Source organism: Barbus barbus, assembly GCF_936440315.1.
Source record: "Barbus barbus genome assembly, chromosome: 8".
In the NCBI taxonomy this organism is placed as follows: Eukaryota; Metazoa; Chordata; class Actinopteri; order Cypriniformes; family Cyprinidae; genus Barbus; species Barbus barbus.
The window spans coordinates 26441417-26460122 of record NC_136736.1 but is presented as its reverse complement, the minus strand read 5'-3'; the positions used below and the strand labels follow the sequence as shown (position 1 = coordinate 26460122).

General features: G+C 35.4%; 1 protein-coding gene across 2 annotated transcripts in view; it reads right to left on the bottom strand.

Moving 5' to 3' along the window:
* Nucleotides 1-5913: 5913 nt before the first annotated feature.
* The window catches only part of LOC306874376 (calcium/calmodulin-dependent protein kinase type II delta 2 chain-like), a gene marked incomplete at both ends in the record, with an annotated part of 33385 nt that continues 20592 nt past the window's right edge, over nt 5914-18706 (bottom strand). The window contains 11 exons of one of the 2 annotated variants that reach the window (XM_079424374.1): nt 5914-6146; nt 7431-7525; nt 7789-7864; nt 11307-11355; nt 11471-11515; nt 13946-14005; nt 15645-15682; nt 17110-17152; nt 17770-17853; nt 17950-18072; nt 18272-18366. In XM_079424374.1, coding sequence (XP_079280500.1) covers nt 5914-6146; nt 7431-7525; nt 7789-7864; nt 11307-11355; nt 11471-11515; nt 13946-14005; nt 15645-15682; nt 17110-17152; nt 17770-17853; nt 17950-18072; nt 18272-18366 — 941 coding nt within the window. Of the gene's footprint in view, nt 6147-7430; nt 7526-7788; nt 7865-11306; nt 11356-11470; nt 11516-13945; nt 14006-15644; nt 15686-17109; nt 17153-17769; nt 17854-17949; nt 18073-18271; nt 18380-18706 lie in introns of those variants that run through there. The other variant, XM_079424375.1, reaches the window with a different exon arrangement.

Genomic DNA, 18706 nt, shown 5'->3' with positions numbered 1-18706 from the left:
TTTTTTTCCCCCCTTATAATAATTTGCGTTTGGAAACTGGCCCTGGAACAGCATTTCAAAAGTCATCCTCTAAACTGAGCAATGTCATTAAGTTGAACGCTGCTACTACTTTCACTGTGACTGGCCCACGTTTAATTTATTGAATCCGCATTCTATGTTTATGTGGTGATATGAATATGCATATATATAGTACATAAATATCTATCCATAAAGGCATGTATTAGTTTACTATATGACTTTTAAAAAAAGACATTTAAACACTATACCTTGGCTGCAGTGTGTATATGGCTGAACGAGAATAAAAGTGTATAAGTGTCACTTTATGGTCAATGTTTAATATGGTTGTGTGTGAAGAAAAAGATGAAACTCATGCTTACAATACATATCACACCTTTATTGTATTTTTCATTAAATATGTTGATTTGCTAGCGCCACCATGGCAACAAATTATGTAGTTCACATCCTCATATTGGCGTTGAGGTTTGTAAGTATCAGCAGAGGAAATGTCTTTAAGAAGAGAAAAGGAACAAGGAGAAAACGGAAAGCATGGTGTTGGCATAGTCCAGTAGTGGTGAGGTTTTTCCTCAAGGAAGACCGTTCCATTCCGACATCACCTTCTATGACATCTTCTTGCGATTGAGTGGCGCACAGACACTAAAGTCGCCACTAGGGGCAGTGTGCATGCTTAACTTCGCACTTCTTGCCATGGGCAAAAACAATGTCGGGATAAATAAAAAAAACAAAGATGTGTGAAAATGATACATGTAGTTTCACATAAGCTACTTATATTACTTTTTTCTCATACAGCCATGATATAAAGTCAAAGGATAATATTTTCACAGCCACTCAATATAGGAAAATTAAGCTACATCGATCTGAAAGTAGGGTGATACTTCTAGATATGTTGGGTTGTAATGATAATAATCACTATCATTGTTACCACATCAGATCCTTATGATATTGATAGAAATAAACAATTTGATAAGGAAACCATGAATTACACAACATAAACAAGAGCAAAAAGAAACAAATTATAGCATGGCCATTCAAAAAAATTGTCCTCCATGCATTACCCAATGCTTGTCAATGTTTGATGTATCATATATGCTACATTCTCTTTGATATCTGTTATTTTTTTCTCATATTCAATGACATAAAGGTAAACATAAGGTCCATATTAAATCAGAATCTTTAAGTAGCCAAACATTGTAAGCTAGCGAATATAAACAAAGCTATTTGACAGCAAAAAGTTTAATGTTTAACTAAAATGTTTAATTTTGCTGTAAGCCATAATTTAAAGTACGTAATTTTAAAAGTTTCTTAAATTTTTTCTTTTTTTTTTTAAGATTTTTATTTTATCATTTTTTATTTGAACGATCACAACATATGTACATCACCAGAACAATAGCAAGCTCAATATTAACATTCTTATCTTTCAAAATTTGATATATCGCACACACATAAATAGACATAAAAAATACAGTACAGACTTGTACTCACAGTTTAATAGTAATGACTTTATGAATTTCTTTACTGATAAAATAGATAACATCAGAAATACAATATCAAATGTAGATTCTACTGTGTCTAGTATTTCAGCTTCATTCATCGCACCCAAAGAAAACTGCAGTGCTTTACAACTATAGGACAGGAAGAGCTAAATAAACTTATCAGTGCATCTAAACCAACAACGTGTTCATTAGATCCTGTACCTACTAAACTACTGAAAGAGTTGTTACCTGTAGCAGAAGAACCGCTTCTCAATATTATTAACTCATCGTTATCTTTAGGTCACGTCCCAAAACCATTCAAGCTGGCGGTTATTAAGCCTCTTATTAAGAAACCACAACTAGATTCTAATGAACTGGCAAATTACAGACCCATTTCAAATCTTCCGTTTATGTCTAAAATTTTAGAAAAAGTTGTGTCTGCTCAATTGTGTTCCTACTTGCAAAAAAATGATCTCTATGAAGAATTTCAGTCAGGTTTCAGGCCTCACCATAGTACAGAAACTGCACTTATTAAAATTACAAATGACTTGCTTCTTGCTTCAGACCAAGGCTGCATCTCATTGCTAGTATTACTTGATCTTAGTGCTGCGTATATAGACCATAACACACTCATAGATCGATTACAAAACTATACTGGTATTCAAGGGCAGGTTTTAGGATGGTTTAGATCCTACCTGTCCGATTGCTACCACTTTGTTCATTTAAATGGGGAGGCATCTCAATTATCACCAGTAAAGTATGGAATACCACAAGGATCTGTCCTAGGTCCTCTGCTATTTTCAATATACATGTTGCCCCTTGGTAATATTATTAGAAAATACGGGATTCGTTTTCATTGTTATGCTGATGATACTCAACTATATATCTCAATAAGACCAGATGAAACTTCTCAACTATCTAAGCTAATAGATTGTGTAAAAAATGTAAAAGATTGGATGACCAATAATTTCCTCCTATTAAATTAAGATAAGACAGAGATATTACTTATTGGACCAAAAAACAGTACACAGAATCTCTTGGATTACAATTTGCAACTAGATGGATGTACTGTTACGTCCTCTAAAGTCAAAAATCTGGGTGTTATATTAGACAGCAACTTGTCCTTTGAAAATCATATTTCCCATGTTACAAAAACAGCATTCTTCCATCTTAGAAACATTACCAAGCTTCGAAACATGCTACCTGTTTCTGATGCAGAAAAGCTAGTTCATGCATTCATGACCTCTAGACTGGACTATTGCAATGTACTGCTAGGTGGTTGTCCTGCATCTTCAATAAACAAGCTACAGATAGTCCAAAATACAGCGGCTAGAGTTTTTACCAGGTCAAGAAAATATGATCATATTACCCCAATTTTACAGTCTCTGCACTGGCTACCTATTAAGTTCCGTATCATTTACAACATATTATTACTTGCCTATAAGGCCCTAAATGGTTTAGCTCCTGCGTACCTAACTTGTTTTCTACCACGCTACAATCCAACCCGCTCCCTAAGGTCGCAAAACTCTGGACTTTTGGTAGTACCTAGGATAGCAAAGTCCACTAAAGGAGGTAGAGCTTTTTCACATTTGTCTCCCAAACTCTGGAATAGCCTTCCTGATAACGTTCGGGGTTCAGACACACTCTCTCTGTTTAAATCTAGATTAAAGACACATCTCTTTAGCCAAGCATTCACATAATGCATCTTATAATCTTGTACTGCAGTTATATCTGATCAAATGTACATTATTATTATTCTTTAGTTTGGGTTGAACAAATCATTTTTGCTTAGATGGAACAGCAGCTACGCTAATTATGTCTCTATTTGTTTCTCTGTTTCTGTCACGAGTTTAACATCCCGTGGTAACTAGGAATTACAGAAGCTTCAGTCTGGATCCAACCCTTAAATGATCTGAGATGACCGAACACCTGAGAAAAGATAATGCCAACCCCTAAGAGGACCTCAGAGGATGCCAATGCTCAGACAACATACAGAATTACCAAATTTTGCCATAAGTTAAATATATTAAGGTCCTGCAATATATAAATATATTGTGGGAACTTAATTTCCTGTAGAGCTGCTTTGCAACGATTTGAATTTTAACTTGGGGAAAGGTGATTCTCTTTACATATCTATACATTTTAAATGCTTACCAAAACAGCTTAAAAAAAAAAGGAACAGAAAATAAAAATGTTAAAAATACACTCCTTTTAATAATGTCCATATATGTGAATGGCCCACAGATTTTGGTGTAGGTGATGACCTTTAGCAAAATGTTTGAACTATCTGGTCCATGTGCGATAACATGTAAACGACCCTCGAGGGGGAGGGGAGGGGGGCGTGGTTGTTGGGAAGCAGGTGTGGCTTGGAAGACACACCTCCAGCTTGACTGACAGACAGTTGAGTTTTTGCTGATGGTTTCTCCTCAGTTGGGAAAAATTGAAGCTTAATATTCCATTAACTACAAAATATACACAGAAACAAACACACATCAATAACATTTAGAAATTAGCATGAGATTAAATTAGAAGTAGCAAATTCCACTAAATTATGAAGTCATGTTAATGTGTTAATATGACATTTCTTCAGTTTGCCCAAATAAGCCACTAGGAGCAATAACAGGTCATAACATATCAAGCCTCAAGTCATTAGTTCTAAATATGTGTCCTCAAAAATACGCTACTATTAAAAATTTTGAATGTTTTTTTTGTTGTTGTTGTTTTTTTAAATAATATTGTTCAATATTATTAACATTTAAAATAACTGTTTTTGTATTTTAATACATTTAAAATATCATTTATTCCTGTGATGGCAAAACAGATTTTTCAGCATCCATTACTTTCATTCAGTGTCATATGATCCTTCAGAAATCATTCTATTATGCTGATTTGGTGCACAAGAAACATTTCTTATTACTATGACTGTTAAAAACAATTATGCTGCTTTCATCATCTTTTTCATGTTTTATTTTCATTGAACTGTGATTATTTGTTTTCAGGGTCCTTTGATCAACAGAAGGTTCAAAAGAACAGCATAAAAACAAAACAAAATAAACTCACTACAAATTAATGAAATAAAAATGTACAATTAAAAAATATGTTGTAAAATTATATACTTATGATCAATTTAAAGGGATATTTAACCCAAAAATGAAAATTCTGTCATTAAAGGGGTCATCGGATGCCCATTTTCCACAAGTTAATATGATTCTTTAGGGTCTTAATGAAAAGTCTATAACATAATTTGGTAAAAATTTCTCGATGGTAGTGTAAAACAACACCCTTTTTACCCTGTCAAAAACAGCTCTGTTCACAGCGATTCGATTCAGTGCATGTTCCTTTAAATGCTAATGAGCTCTGCTCACCCCACACCTTTCTTCTGTGGAGTGACAAGCCATTGTCATGACACTGTAAACTTTAGCCGCATTCAGCAGCGGAACTTGCTAGCTAGCACGTTATTGGGAAAGGTAATTTGCAAAGATTCATAAAAATACTCACTTCTTCTGTAGGTGAAGCTGGCTTGTGCGAACATAGATGCATTTACGTAGATCAGGGGGCGCACACCCTTCAAAAACAAACATAATCCACTGTGTCTTTATCAGCTCAGATGTCGTGAGTAAATGATGACTGCTATGTTCATTATTACATCCAACAACAAAACACCAATTGCTTAGGAGCCATTCTTGTCTACACCTGCTCCGGTGTCGAAACAATGGCGGACTGAGTTCACAGCTCACTCAGGGCAGGTCTGTGCTAAAACAGCCGTGTCAGTCAATAGTCATGGGAGGGGACTGTCCAGAACTATTAACTCGTTATTATTGGGGCTTTAAAAAAAAAAAAACACTGGGTGGATTTTTATCATTATAGGGTGGTTGTGTACACACACTGCCAACACACATTTACAAACAACATGTAAAAGTGAATTTTGCATCCGATGACCCCTTTAATTACTCACCCTCATGTCGTTCAGGTCTTACGGGTTTGGAACGACAGGAGGATGAGTAATTAATGGCAGAATTGTTTTTTTTTGGGTGAACTACCCCTTTAATGCAGGGGTGTCAAACTCTGTTCCTGGAGGGTCACAGCCCTGCACAGTTTAGATGCAACCCTAATTAAACACACCTGATCCATCTACTCAAGTCATTAAGGCTTATTGGAAAACTACATGGCATGCGTGTTGGAACAGGGTTGGGACTAAACTCTGCAGGGCTGCGGCCCTTCAGGAACTGAGTTTGACACCCCTGCTTTAATGCATCCTCATTGAATAAAAGTATATGTGTTTAAAATTTTAATTTCTTGAAAGGTCAGAAACCTTTTCAAATTAAATGATAAAAACCTTTTCACACATTTCTTGAGAATGACCCTTTTGTGATCATGAACATTATTATCGCATACATTAAACAGTAGAGATGCTCTATGAATCTTACTTGATGGGCACGCTGGGGGCTCCAGAGCGATGGAAGTGTATGTTCAGCCACTTGCCATCTCGACGGTGCCAGACGCGGGTCTCCTCTGATTGCATGGTGCGTGGCATCCCATTGCCATCCATGTACTGGGTCAGGCGGATGTACGCGATACATGCTGCATCCTCCCCAATCAGGTGCACATGGGGGTTCAGCAGGATAGTGTGTACAGGTTTATTACCTTTGGACAGTGCTAAAGGAGATGACAAAGAAATATGGTAGTCAAAATACTGTTGTAAAACTATATTCTCTTTAAATTTTGTTTGTGAAAAGTACGGAAGAGGATTAGGGCCAAGCAATAATAAAAAAAAATAAAACCATCTCGAGATTAAAGTTGTTAAATTTAGAGAAAAAAGTCGAGATAAAATGTTGATCTTAAACTCATTCAATAACGGGGAAACAATTAGTTACATTTCAAGAAAAAAGTCGAGAATAAACACTTGTGTCATGTTCAGATTTATACAGCGTCTGCAGTGGGGTGGGTTGGAGAGTAATGCACTGGGGAGTGGTGTATGACACGATCGATTGGGGTTAAGTCCATCTTTTTCCAAACTCGCTTTTTTTCCTTTTCTCATCACATAACACATCGGGAAAGTGGAACTCAATTGCTTAACGAGTATTTAGGAAAACTCCAGAAGGTTTGGAGGTCCAGAAAAGTAAGAAAAGCATCATCAGGGTAGTCCATCTGCCATCAGTGGTTCAATCTGAATTTTATGAAGCGATGAGAATACCTTTTGAACGCAAAGAAAATAAAAATAACTTTTTTTCAACAATTCGTCTCCTCTCTGTCTCTCCGCGTCACCGTAGCGCCATTTTGGAGATTATCCACTGAACGCAAGCAGCATACGCTCTTCTGTTTCAGCCTCAATACAAGGATGTGCTATTTTCGTTCAAATCAAAGCGTAAATACACGTAGAATACGTATCTTTGTATTGCGACTGATACAGAAGAGCATACGCATTTTGCATTCAGTGGATAATCTCTAAAATGGTGCTAAGGTGACGCAGAGAGACAGAGAGGAGACGAATTGTTGAAAAAAGTTATTTTTATTTTCTTTGCTTACAAAAAGTATTCTTGTCGCTTCATAAAATTCAGATTGAACCACTGATGGCAAATGGACTATCCTGATGATACTTTTCATACTTTTCTGGACCTCGACAGTGTTAATTACTTGGCAGTCAATGGCAGTCAATGGGACAGACTCAAGCCTCCCGGTTTTCATCTAAAATATCTTAAATTGTGTTCCGAAAATTAATGAAGCTTTTATGGGTTTGGAACAACATGGGGTAAGTGATTAATGTCAAAATTTTCATTTTGGGGTGGAGTAACCTTTTAATCTGAACATTTTATCTCGACTTTTTTCTTTTCTCAAAGTTTTTTCTCAAAATTTTACAACTTTAATCTCGAGATGGTTTTACTTTTTTTATTATTGCTTGGCCCTAATCCTCTTCCATAGAAAATATATGGATCTAGATACCATTCTCAAAGTAGAACCTGTGAAAGTCATGACCCTCCACCAGGTTTCCCAAAGCTTCTGGCTCAAAGGAAGTAAGACCAGGATCGCAAATCTTTCTGAGATAAAGAGTAGAAAGTAAAGCTAAAAGTCTTAATTTGTGTGCAGACATTGGTAAAAAAGTAAGCATTAGAAGTCTTCCAATTTCTACTCATCAAAAGCTGTAATTAAGTGAGGCTTAGATCTAAATATAGATGGAGCACCTGTTGTGAAAAGGTAACCATTAAATGTAATCTCAGTAATCAAGAGAAAATAAAGGAATGCATTAGCATTCTTAAGGAGGCTGTGGTTGTCATAGCAACAGGTTAGACCGTTCACTCACGCGTAAGACTCAAAGTCTCCGTTGTTGATGGATTCAATCAGCTGTTCAGTCACTTTTATGATCTCCTGCTTTCGAGCTGAAACACACAGAGACGTCTAGCGAGTGAGTCAGACACCCTCGCAGCATGAGAACCAATATTATTAATCAACATCCGACTCATTTCAAAACTTGTCTGAATTTATGCAATCCACAAAATGCAAACCTTTGTTTAGAAAGCACCAGACAAAATTTATAGTGAACCTTTATAGCTTCTGCCTTTGCAGGTTTTAGTTGGCTTCAGGGCTGGGCGATATATTAGCTATGAATCATAAATAACGTAATTAGCATTTTTATTTGGCCATTACATTTCTTGAAGAGTATGTAATTAGACCAGTTTCACAATGATTTTTTGACAGCACTCTCAGAAATTTGTATTTAAACGTCATTAATGTTCAGTAATGTACAAAATGTTGACAGTGTTGGTAAGTTTGATTCATTGCAATGAATCAGATCAAACTGGTCATTTCATTGAATCAATTCAAAACTGATTGAATGATTCTTTTGCGTCAACACTCATGTTCACTTTAGTTCCTGCATGGCATAATACATATAGGTAATGCATTTAAATAAAATATACATTTTCTTGTTCATTTAGTGAAAAACCATGGACCTGACTATTTCTTTAAAAAAACTAACAAACTTTTAACTAAAAAGGAAAACGGTAACAATTTAGTACAGGGATTGGTTCTCACTGTTAACTAGTTGCTTATTAACATGCCTATTATAACCATATTGGCTGTTTATTAAAGCACATATGCTGCATGACCATATTCTACATCCCTACCTAATACCTAAACTTAACAACTACCTAACTAACTATTAATAAGCTGCACATTAGGAGTTTATTGAGGCAAAAATCATAGTTAATGGTGAGAATTGGACCTTAAAATAAAGTGTGACAGGAAAAACTCCATCCTCCAAGTCATTTCAGAGCAAATACATTCTGTAAATATTAAGATATATAGATTTTATTTAAGATTTTATAAGAGGTTATATCGCCCAGCCCTAATTGGCTTACATAGAGGTTGTGTGAATTTTATATAATGACTATGTACAATCTGTATTTGTTCAGTTTTCTTTATTAATAACAAGAGGCAGTTTTGACACTCGATAAACAAAGGGCACCCAAAGGAAAGCGTATTCCCGGTACTCCTAGTGCTCTATGATGAGTTTCAGAATGAGCAGTGTTTACTGGTAGAAAATCACAGGCAACACTTTCATTCAAAGTATTAAAGTTTAAATTTACCTTTATTGATAACTTGGCAAGCTAAGGGACAGCAAAGAGATGGCTCATAATTGGTCAAAAAGGCAATTTCTTATGAAAGCACCAAATAAAACTAGAGCAATGTATCTACGTCTACTGATGATGACATAACTCCAGCCCACCGGGCAAAAAGACGTTAAATGTACTTTGTACTTTTAATATTTAACAGTTCATTTAATGTGAAATATTAATTATATCATTAAATCACTCATTCTCCAGCACTGAGTTTATGGTGTCTGCAAATTAATAGATGAAAAGAAAAAAAGGAATGGATACGTCTTCTAGCTGATGTCTTTCGCCCGGAAGGCACTGAATGACAAATGAGATGGAAAAGGGTTTGCGGCTTTCAAATGAGAAAAAGAGGACTTTACTTTTCTTCAGAAAAGCATTCCGTCTAATGCTTATTTTCTCTTACAATGGACATGCTTTGTAAAATGGGGCCTTCAAACTTTTTTCAACATCATTTTCATTATTCAGCATAATGCCGCTGTTAGCATATGTGGAAACACCATTCTCCTCCGTGTTTCATAAGATATCAGATGTTAAAAAATAACAATAGTAAAAGAATCAGGGCTTTCAATTGTGTTATTTATTAATGTATTAAACATTTAACATTCATTTCTAAATGCATTTGAATTCAAGTAAATGTTTAACTGCAATTCATTTGATTAATCAGAAAACTGTGTATTTAATATTTTTCATCTATTGATAGCCCTAAAAATAACATCCAAAAATATTTCTCTCTCATCATGTGAAACACAGAATCTAGACAAAATGCTTTTTGTCTCATGGTCATGTCAACATAAAGTGCAAACAGAATCTGACGTTGAAAAACAGCGTATTGTCCTTTCAATACTGGTTTAGGTCCATTCCATATTTACTGAGCTTAAACAAATCCAAAATGAATCTATTTGTTTAAATATACAAAAATAAATCTAGATCTTTTTTCAGGTTGGATTGGTGGGAAGGGGGAGAGATACTAAACAGAAAGAGCAAACATCAGGCTCTCAGGAATGGCGCAGGATGGGATACCGGAACAAGTACACTCCTAGTGCAGTGGATCTCTCCGTATTAGGGATGTTGGGTGAATGCTGACTCTAGTCCTAGGACACAGGGGCAAAAGGTCAACTGAACAGTCTTTTCAGTGAGAAGAGGTTTGTTAGAGGTGCAACCGGAAGGCCTCAAGCACCTAGAGAGAGCTAAAAGGCAGTCAGGTGGTTTTCTTGCAAGAATGAAGAGCGCTAAAGGTCTTTCTCCCACGTCGAGAGCGTTTGAGACAGTGAGAGGGTGTCTTTTCATGAAGAGTACATTGAAAGAACGTTCTGGTACTTAGACATTAAAACCTGATCTCCTATTGACTTGAGCATCTCTCTATTGATTCAGAGATTTGCATTTAATCCATCAGGCCTTTCTAACACATGCTACACGCATCTATGTCTTCCTCTCCATCACAGACTGGAGTTGGTGTTTTTTTTTTCTTGAAAACCAGATGGACTAAATGGTTTTAATGCTAGGCTAAATTGGAATTTGATGTGTTCTCTATTGTGATTTATGATATTATTGGCCTTAAAAGCACAGTCCGTGAAGAATAGGCAGACACAGACGAGTGTCTGATAGAAACAGCTGGATGGATTAAAACATTTGGAGCATTGATGAGGAATGAAGTTTGGAGTTGACAATTAAAAAGTATCCTTAAAAGGGCAGATTTGATTTGTTGAGGGGCCTCTCGTTCATACGAGGGGGGTTCGAAGCATTTGAACGACGTTAGGGGAGGACGGGGTGATTTTGCCTACTGCCCATTACGGACTTACTCTGCACCGAGGAGTTGGGCGCCTGCTTGGGCTCGGAGTTTTGCGGGCGGCCCGCGGGTTGCCAGATTGAATTAATGCTGAGGTTTCCAATGCGTCTGGCTGTACATTGAACCAATGAGAGGAAGAAACACAGGAGCAGGACAAACGAAAATGAACACATTTCAAATAGAACACTCTACAAGAAATACTGAAACAGACACCCTTAAGCGGGGAAACGAACGAAGGATGAAGGGGAGGAGAGAATGGCTGCAACAGGCAATACAAATTCGGAGGGGAAAATAAACAAGAAAGAATGTACATATGACTGAGGAGAAGCACAGATGGAAGACATATTGAGGAGGGAAAACAGCAACAAATTGCATGTCTACGGGCAGACACGTGGCCAGGGAAATGCCAAGCTTTACCTTTAAGGTCCTCGTCCTCGATAGTTGTGTTGGCACTCTCTGTAGACTCCTGGAGAAATGTGAAAGAATACTTATGAATCACCTTCAGACCAGACACTGGACACAGTCTCATTTGGCGTTGCTAGTTTCGATTCACCTCTGCTAACAAAAATGCATCATATTACCTTGTTTCTGTCCACTGGGTTGTGGATCACGGTAGTTTGTGGCTCCTGAAATGAAAAAAGATTATCATTTGTGTATGGAAAATAAGATTGATAAAGCCTAATGGCATATAATGGCTGTGTACCAGACACAACATGCATGGAATTGCAAATAACTTTGTTCTCAGGCATTAAAGAAAATATATAAATACAAACTACTAAATACATCCAACCAGCAAAACAAGGCTATCAGAACAGAGTCCCATTACTCGCATGTGCCCTGCATGATAATGCAATCTGGACCCCCATCCAAAGCACACACATAGACTTATTCTGATTTCCCTTCATGCTGAAAGTTTTCCATGCATATTGCCATTGTTTTAGCAAACACTACACCACAAAAACAAACTTGAAATCTCTATGCTTGTGCATTTGTCCTCTAATATTTTGGAAGTAGACTCATTAGTCATGTCATTATTCTCTAAAAAGGCTCTTTATCCAGTTTGGCTCATGCAGAGATGGACCAAAAATGGCCAATTTGTTTGGAGTATAATTGGATCTGGCATAGCTTTAAAATATATTTTTAGCAGGCATTTTCTTACCTAATCAACTTAAAATGAAGTGCAATCAATTTTTGGTAGCAATTACCAAAAGCACAAAGAATAGCAAAAGCATTTAACTCTAACTGCCCCCATACAGAAATCAGATATACGGCAAATATTACATGCAAAATATATACACAATATATAAAAAATATGATCAATAATTCAGCATTGATATATCTTTCCTGAGCACAACGAATCAGCCTATTAGAATGATTTCAGAAGGATCACAAGGAAAAAAATTTTTTTGTTTTTTTATCAAATAAATGCTGCCTTGATGAGAATGAGATACTTCTTTCAAAAACGTTTGATTGGTAGTGTATGCTTAAAATATGTGACATATTTTTACATCAGTGGAAACCATGAACATATATATTACTGTATATGTCTTTTAAATGCATTGCTTGCCATATATCTGATTTGATGTTAATGGGAATTACTAAATAAATCACAAGAAATTCTATAGATTTTGGATCAGTTTTCTCCTGCAATATGATATATTCTTTCTTTACAACAAACAATGTAATTAATCAGCCTGGTGGTCTTTGAGCGGGACTAAGCGGAACTGATCATGTCTTGTCTAATGACCACCAGATTAGAGAAGATTACATACACACACTTGTCATTTGTCTAAGAAACATCATCCACTGAGTGCCTGTGTGTGTGTGTGAGACAGAAGAGAGAGAAACAGTCTATGTGTGTCATTACGAGTGCGTCACAGTGTCGTCAGTCTGAGAGACATTTGTTTACATGCATGTCTGCGAACAATGCAAACAATGTCAAGCTACACACAGCGAAGAGCTCCAAGCGTACAACCCTATCAAAACAATGCTAACACCAGCCATGCACTGCAATACTTCAATTATGCATCTGCCAGAGAAAGACAATCTGATTCAACAAGATTAAGATTAAAACAGATGGGAAATACAAATGGGCAAAAATAGTAGGCTAATGGTGATATGACTGTGCAAGCAAAACCACAAGCGTTATATGGATTTTTGTGCTTGAGATGCCATAAAACTATATCACATATATACTATATAAAACATCAAGTAGCAGCAGTCGCTTTTGATGTTTCAAAGACAGTTTGATTGAATACAACCCTAAATTTCCTGGAAGTAAGAGTCCAAATGGAAGAACAACACATGGGTGACATAAAGGAAACATGAGAGGTAAGTAAAATCATGCAAGGTCTTTGAACTTTGGTTAGACGACACACCAACAGTGCCAGATTTACAAACCCTTGGTTTTCCTTGCATATGTTGTCTTTCATTTTAGCTTCAAATGAAAGCATGAAGTTCACATGGTCTTAAGCTGTTTTATATACCTTAAAAAAATCTGTACACAGTTTAAGGCATAAAAGTGTTGCATTAGCTTATTAGCATTAGCATGAACAATCTAGACAAACAATGCCAAAGCTGTTCCAAAATATAGGCAGCAACATTAGGCAAAATCCTAAAGCAGCATCACATATATATTCTTTTAAGACAAACCAATCCCAGAATGCAATGCAACATAAGAAATATTGACTAAAAATGTACTGTATGTACTGAAAAATGAAAAATAGTACAACCTAATTAAATTTTCAGCATTTCACCGAACATCTGGGTATATGTTTTCTGCTTGGGTTAGCTTAGCAACATGCTAACATTAAAATCTATTGGAATCAAATATAAATTGTGTCATTTGCTTCATGCAGGAACACCATTTGTGTTTGTTTGATCATTTATGACATTTTTTATTAGACAATAAGTCTAGACAATAAGGCAGCTCACTGGGTTTTGGAACAGAGCTATTGTGTTATGGTGAAAAGGTAAGCAAATCTGGCTTGTCGGTTAAAGGGGGAGGGTCTACAAGGGTGATGTCGTGCAAGGGGCGGGGTTGTTGTCGTGGGTACCAGTGCTGGGGCGGGGCCTGTGTCTTTGGGGCTGCTGGCTAGGTTGGTTTTGTTGTTAACCTGCAAGTGGGACGAGGAGCAGATCACACATTACCAAATATCATACTAGGGTTACAAAATTACACAAGACGGGGGGAAAACAGGAGTGTTGTGACAGGGCATCCACAACTAGAAATAAATATACAGACGAACACAGATACGCATGAGGGAACTGATGATGGATGATCTGATGATACAGCAACTCACAAACAAAAATTGTGCACATATATTGTGCCACAAATAACAAAAGAATTTAATTATAAAATTAAAGGTCCTGAGATTTTTTCAAAATTTATTTATTACTTATTTTCAGTTAAGTAATGAATTTTCAGTTAAGCTTTCCCCCTTTAAAAATTAAATAATTTTTATACTTTTATACATTTAATTTTTTATTGCATGTTTCCGCATTAAGGTCTTATGGTGAATGATTCATTAGTGCAAAATAAAAAAAAAAATATATATATTTATAATATTAATCACCAAATAGCCATTTAGGCATTGTTTTAGCAAATTCAGTCTGGTTTTATTCTTGTGTGTGACATTCACTTTTCATGGTACAATCAATTTCTGATGCTTAAAATAAAAGTCCCCCACTATATATTTTCAAGTGGAATAGCCTATTTAAAATGTCACACTATGAAAGTAAAATAGGTTGTGATTGGCAATGCACATTATTAATATTTTTTAACAACAACACATATATTTTTTAATAATTTATAAATGTTTTTTGAGAGTTGCCCACTTATTTTCAATTTTTCTTATGTAAAATCTGATAAAGAACATGAGTGACAAACCAACTGTTAAATTTAAATAGTTTTAGAAGAAATTATAAGAAAATTAAATTCTAGATCAGAAAATAAATTGAAACAAACTCAGGACATGAAACATATTGGGGGGAAAGTATATGGGGCAAATTCACTAAACAGTATTTCAACACAATAACCCGCATCTTCTGTGCTATCTGGCATATTTGTGCTGTTCCATGTCTATTCAAGTTAAGTAATTGTTCATTTTAGGAAACAAGTCCACCTTTCAACATAGATTAGGCTTATTTAGACAGTAGTTTATTTCTAATGATCTGCACACAGAAGCAAAAAAGATGCATGGTATCCATACTTTTTACTTGATTTGCATAATTTCTTTAGGGAATCCCTAAAAATAATTTTTAGTGAATTCCCCCCATAGTGCTTAAAAACAATGGAACACACATTCATATACATTCATATACACATTCAATATAAAAAGTGACAATGATGGGTAATTCCATTTAATTTCCAGCAAATTCAGGGAATTAACTAAACATTTTACTAATGAATGAAAGGTCCAAATACATTTTTAATGCCAAAATGTAAACAATTTCCTAAATAAAACCTGAAAATTGGAATTGAAATGGAATTTATCAAAATACCACACAGCACTCTAATATATTAAATATATTGTTATTAAATTGGAAACTGATCCAATTAAAGACCTCAGAATTTCTGTAAAAACGTCCAAAAAAACAAATGCAAACCTAAAGGATGTACAGTGTTCTGCTGCATGATTATTCTCAGGCTTTACCAAGTACTGATGTTCTTTATACATCTTAGTTTGATGAATAGGAATCCAATAGGAATTTCCTATTCATCCAAAAGATGAATAGGAAACAGATTTAACCCACCTTCACACCATCTGACTTCTTGTTCAACAAGCTCTTGGCTGCTGTTGGATGAAAAATAAAAAGGAAACCATGATTATTTATGTATAATTACATTATAAATCCATGAAGGCACATGCAGCAGGCATTCTGGGATTATTGTTCTCCTTATTGTGTCACAAGACCTCGGGCAGGAGAAACAATTCAAATAATTCATTTTTAGGATAGAAACTCCTGGTACACAAATGCAAGGCTAAGGGATCGGAAAGATTAAACCCAGGACAAAATTTAAACCAAAATAATCAACTCTATTGTTAGAGGATGTGTGATATACTGTGTACAATTTTCTCACAGTTTATGGCTGTAATCTCCTCGTTGCTAAACAGGAAAATATATAAAGTGACCTTTTTTTACCCTATAACAGAAATCATCCTATTAATTATATTTATTTACTTTTATAAATGTCATGATAATTGAACTGTCGTGCTATGTGCATAGATATTGTAAATATATAATATAATACAATAATATTTTTCACAAAATAGCATGCATATATATTTTACAGCCTTCAGTCATCTTTAACTAAAAGTAAAAAAGAAGCGCACACACTTGCCCTCGAAAAAAAGAGTTGCTTTAGAATATAGCTTATTACAAATTAAGTGCAGACGTCCATATAGCTATTACGCTGAATCTAAGCTTTCTATCATTCTTTTATAACATGTTTCCAACTATATTTTGGTAACAATCATAATATGTAAATGCTAAACCTATGAATTATACCTTATATATAAATGTAACATTCCAGGATGTACATGAACATATCCAGACGGAAATGTAACCAGAAAATGATCAAGCATTCAAAATACTTCTATGAGCAAGACAGAAAACATTTACTCTCCCAATAACTCAGAATTATTATATTGTGATTACATTCATAAAGTATTTTTTTATTGTTATTATTATTGAAAATGCATATTGAAACTTGCAGTTTTGTTTGTTTAAAACATTGCATGTAAGTTCAAGACTAAATGCTAGTTGACGTTATGAATGTAATCTGTTTGATTCCATGCAAACAAGGGTAAATTAGTATCTCAGAGTAATAGGGAAGTGTGTCAAACAAGCAAACCAGCTCACTGGTTAGAGTAAAAACACATCCCCTTCTTATGTCCAAACAGACTCTTACCTCACAGGACACACAGGACCCCCCCAAAAAGAGATAAAGCAATGATAAACAGGAAAGAAATGTTAAATAAAATGTCTGAAAAGGTGTACTTTACCACCTTTCTTTAAAAATAGTCTTTGTCTAAAAAAAATTTAAAGAATCATAATAAACAACAAATTAACTGTAAAATAACCAATAACAAGATTAATGAAAAATAGCATTATGAGAATCATGTTCACATATAAGAAGATAAAAAAGGGTGTTTAAACACACACACACACACACACACACGCATTCACACATACAGGTCAGCAGAGCCAGACATACCTGAGAAGTTTCTTGTGACCAGGAGAGTGGTCAAAATTGCACCCTAGTTGCAAGAAGTTTTGGAAATTAAAGAAAAGGAAAAAAACAACAAGCAAGAGAGAAATGAAAGAAAGAATAGTACAGAAGCAGAAGCAACTGCAGGAGCAATGTATACCCTTATTTTCATAATGTATACGTGGAGGATGTCTAATTTACTGGAACATCTTGCCAGTTTTGGGCATTGCAAATAATCATTGCATTACATAGTTCTTGGAGTTTTGAAAATAATGAATAAAGACACTAACGCACTATTTTTCTAATTTACACACAATAACACTGCTACTTTTAAGTAACGTGTTACACTTCTGGCAAATACATTTGAAAACTTTCCCTTCCTCACAACATGGGTTACCCTGCTGGTAGATCTATCAAATCTAAATCAATTACAAATAACTAAATTATTTGCATGAATAATTGGCAATTGTAATGTAATTAGTAGCCTATAACAAGATAGGGAGTAATGCAATAATACAAAGCATTACATTTAAAAGAATCTTTCTTGCAAGCAGTAAGGAGGTAAATGCATCGTTTGTGAAACTCTGAAGTAAACTGAAGGTGTGAAGAAACCTGAAGATTGATCAAAGGACATAGATGTTTAAAGAAAGTCGGACCAAAACTAACCTTGAGTTTCCTTCTGGCATTGAATTTCTTCAAGCACTCCACGGTTTCCTGTCTGTGCATCATAGAGGCTACAGTGGAGCGTTGCTACAGAAAGAGACAGATCATTTGTGAGGATTAGGAAATACTTTTATTGAATATAAAGAAGCATGCATGTTAGTATGCGTTTATTGAAACACTTACGCAGATCCAGGGGTGTTTAAGGGCTTCAGCAGCTGTGATGCGTTTAGAAGGATTGATAGTCAACATCTTATTAATCAGATCTTTAGCTTCGGGGGTCACTGTGTCCCACTCAGGAGAAGGAAACTAAGATACAACGCAATAATCCATCATTTAATCATTTTTTGTATGAATTTGTAAGCCTTGGAAGCCAAATAACTGAAGATGACATCAATTTATCATCAGTTATTAGCAATATAATCAGATGTTGCATTTGAAACTGTAATAGATTTAATAATCTTATAGTGAACACTGTGCAAGCAAATCATTGGAAACTCAGACTCACGTCATATGCACCAGCCTTAATCTGCTGATAGAGGCGGTGCTGGTCTTCATCCCAAAACGGTGGATATCCAACCAGCAGAATGTAGAGAATCACACCTAGGAAACACATCTCCTATTACGGCCAAATTCAGAGAGGAATATCTGAATATATCGTTTTTTGGACATCTCCTATAGTAATGTTGCTTTTAACTTTGGATGACAGTCCCGAGGTATGATGCATGACTATGGTAATAATTCTGTACCATTCAGAAAGCACCATGGTATTATCATCTAACATCTTTTTTAAATGGGAAGAACTTCCTGATGGTGAATTTGAATAATTGTGCAATCCTTTTAACATCAAGACTAAATTGAAACATTCATTCAACTGCTTGAATTAGACTAACTAGTTTTAAGCCTAAAAACAGAAAGACAATTTACCAGGGACACTCCATTT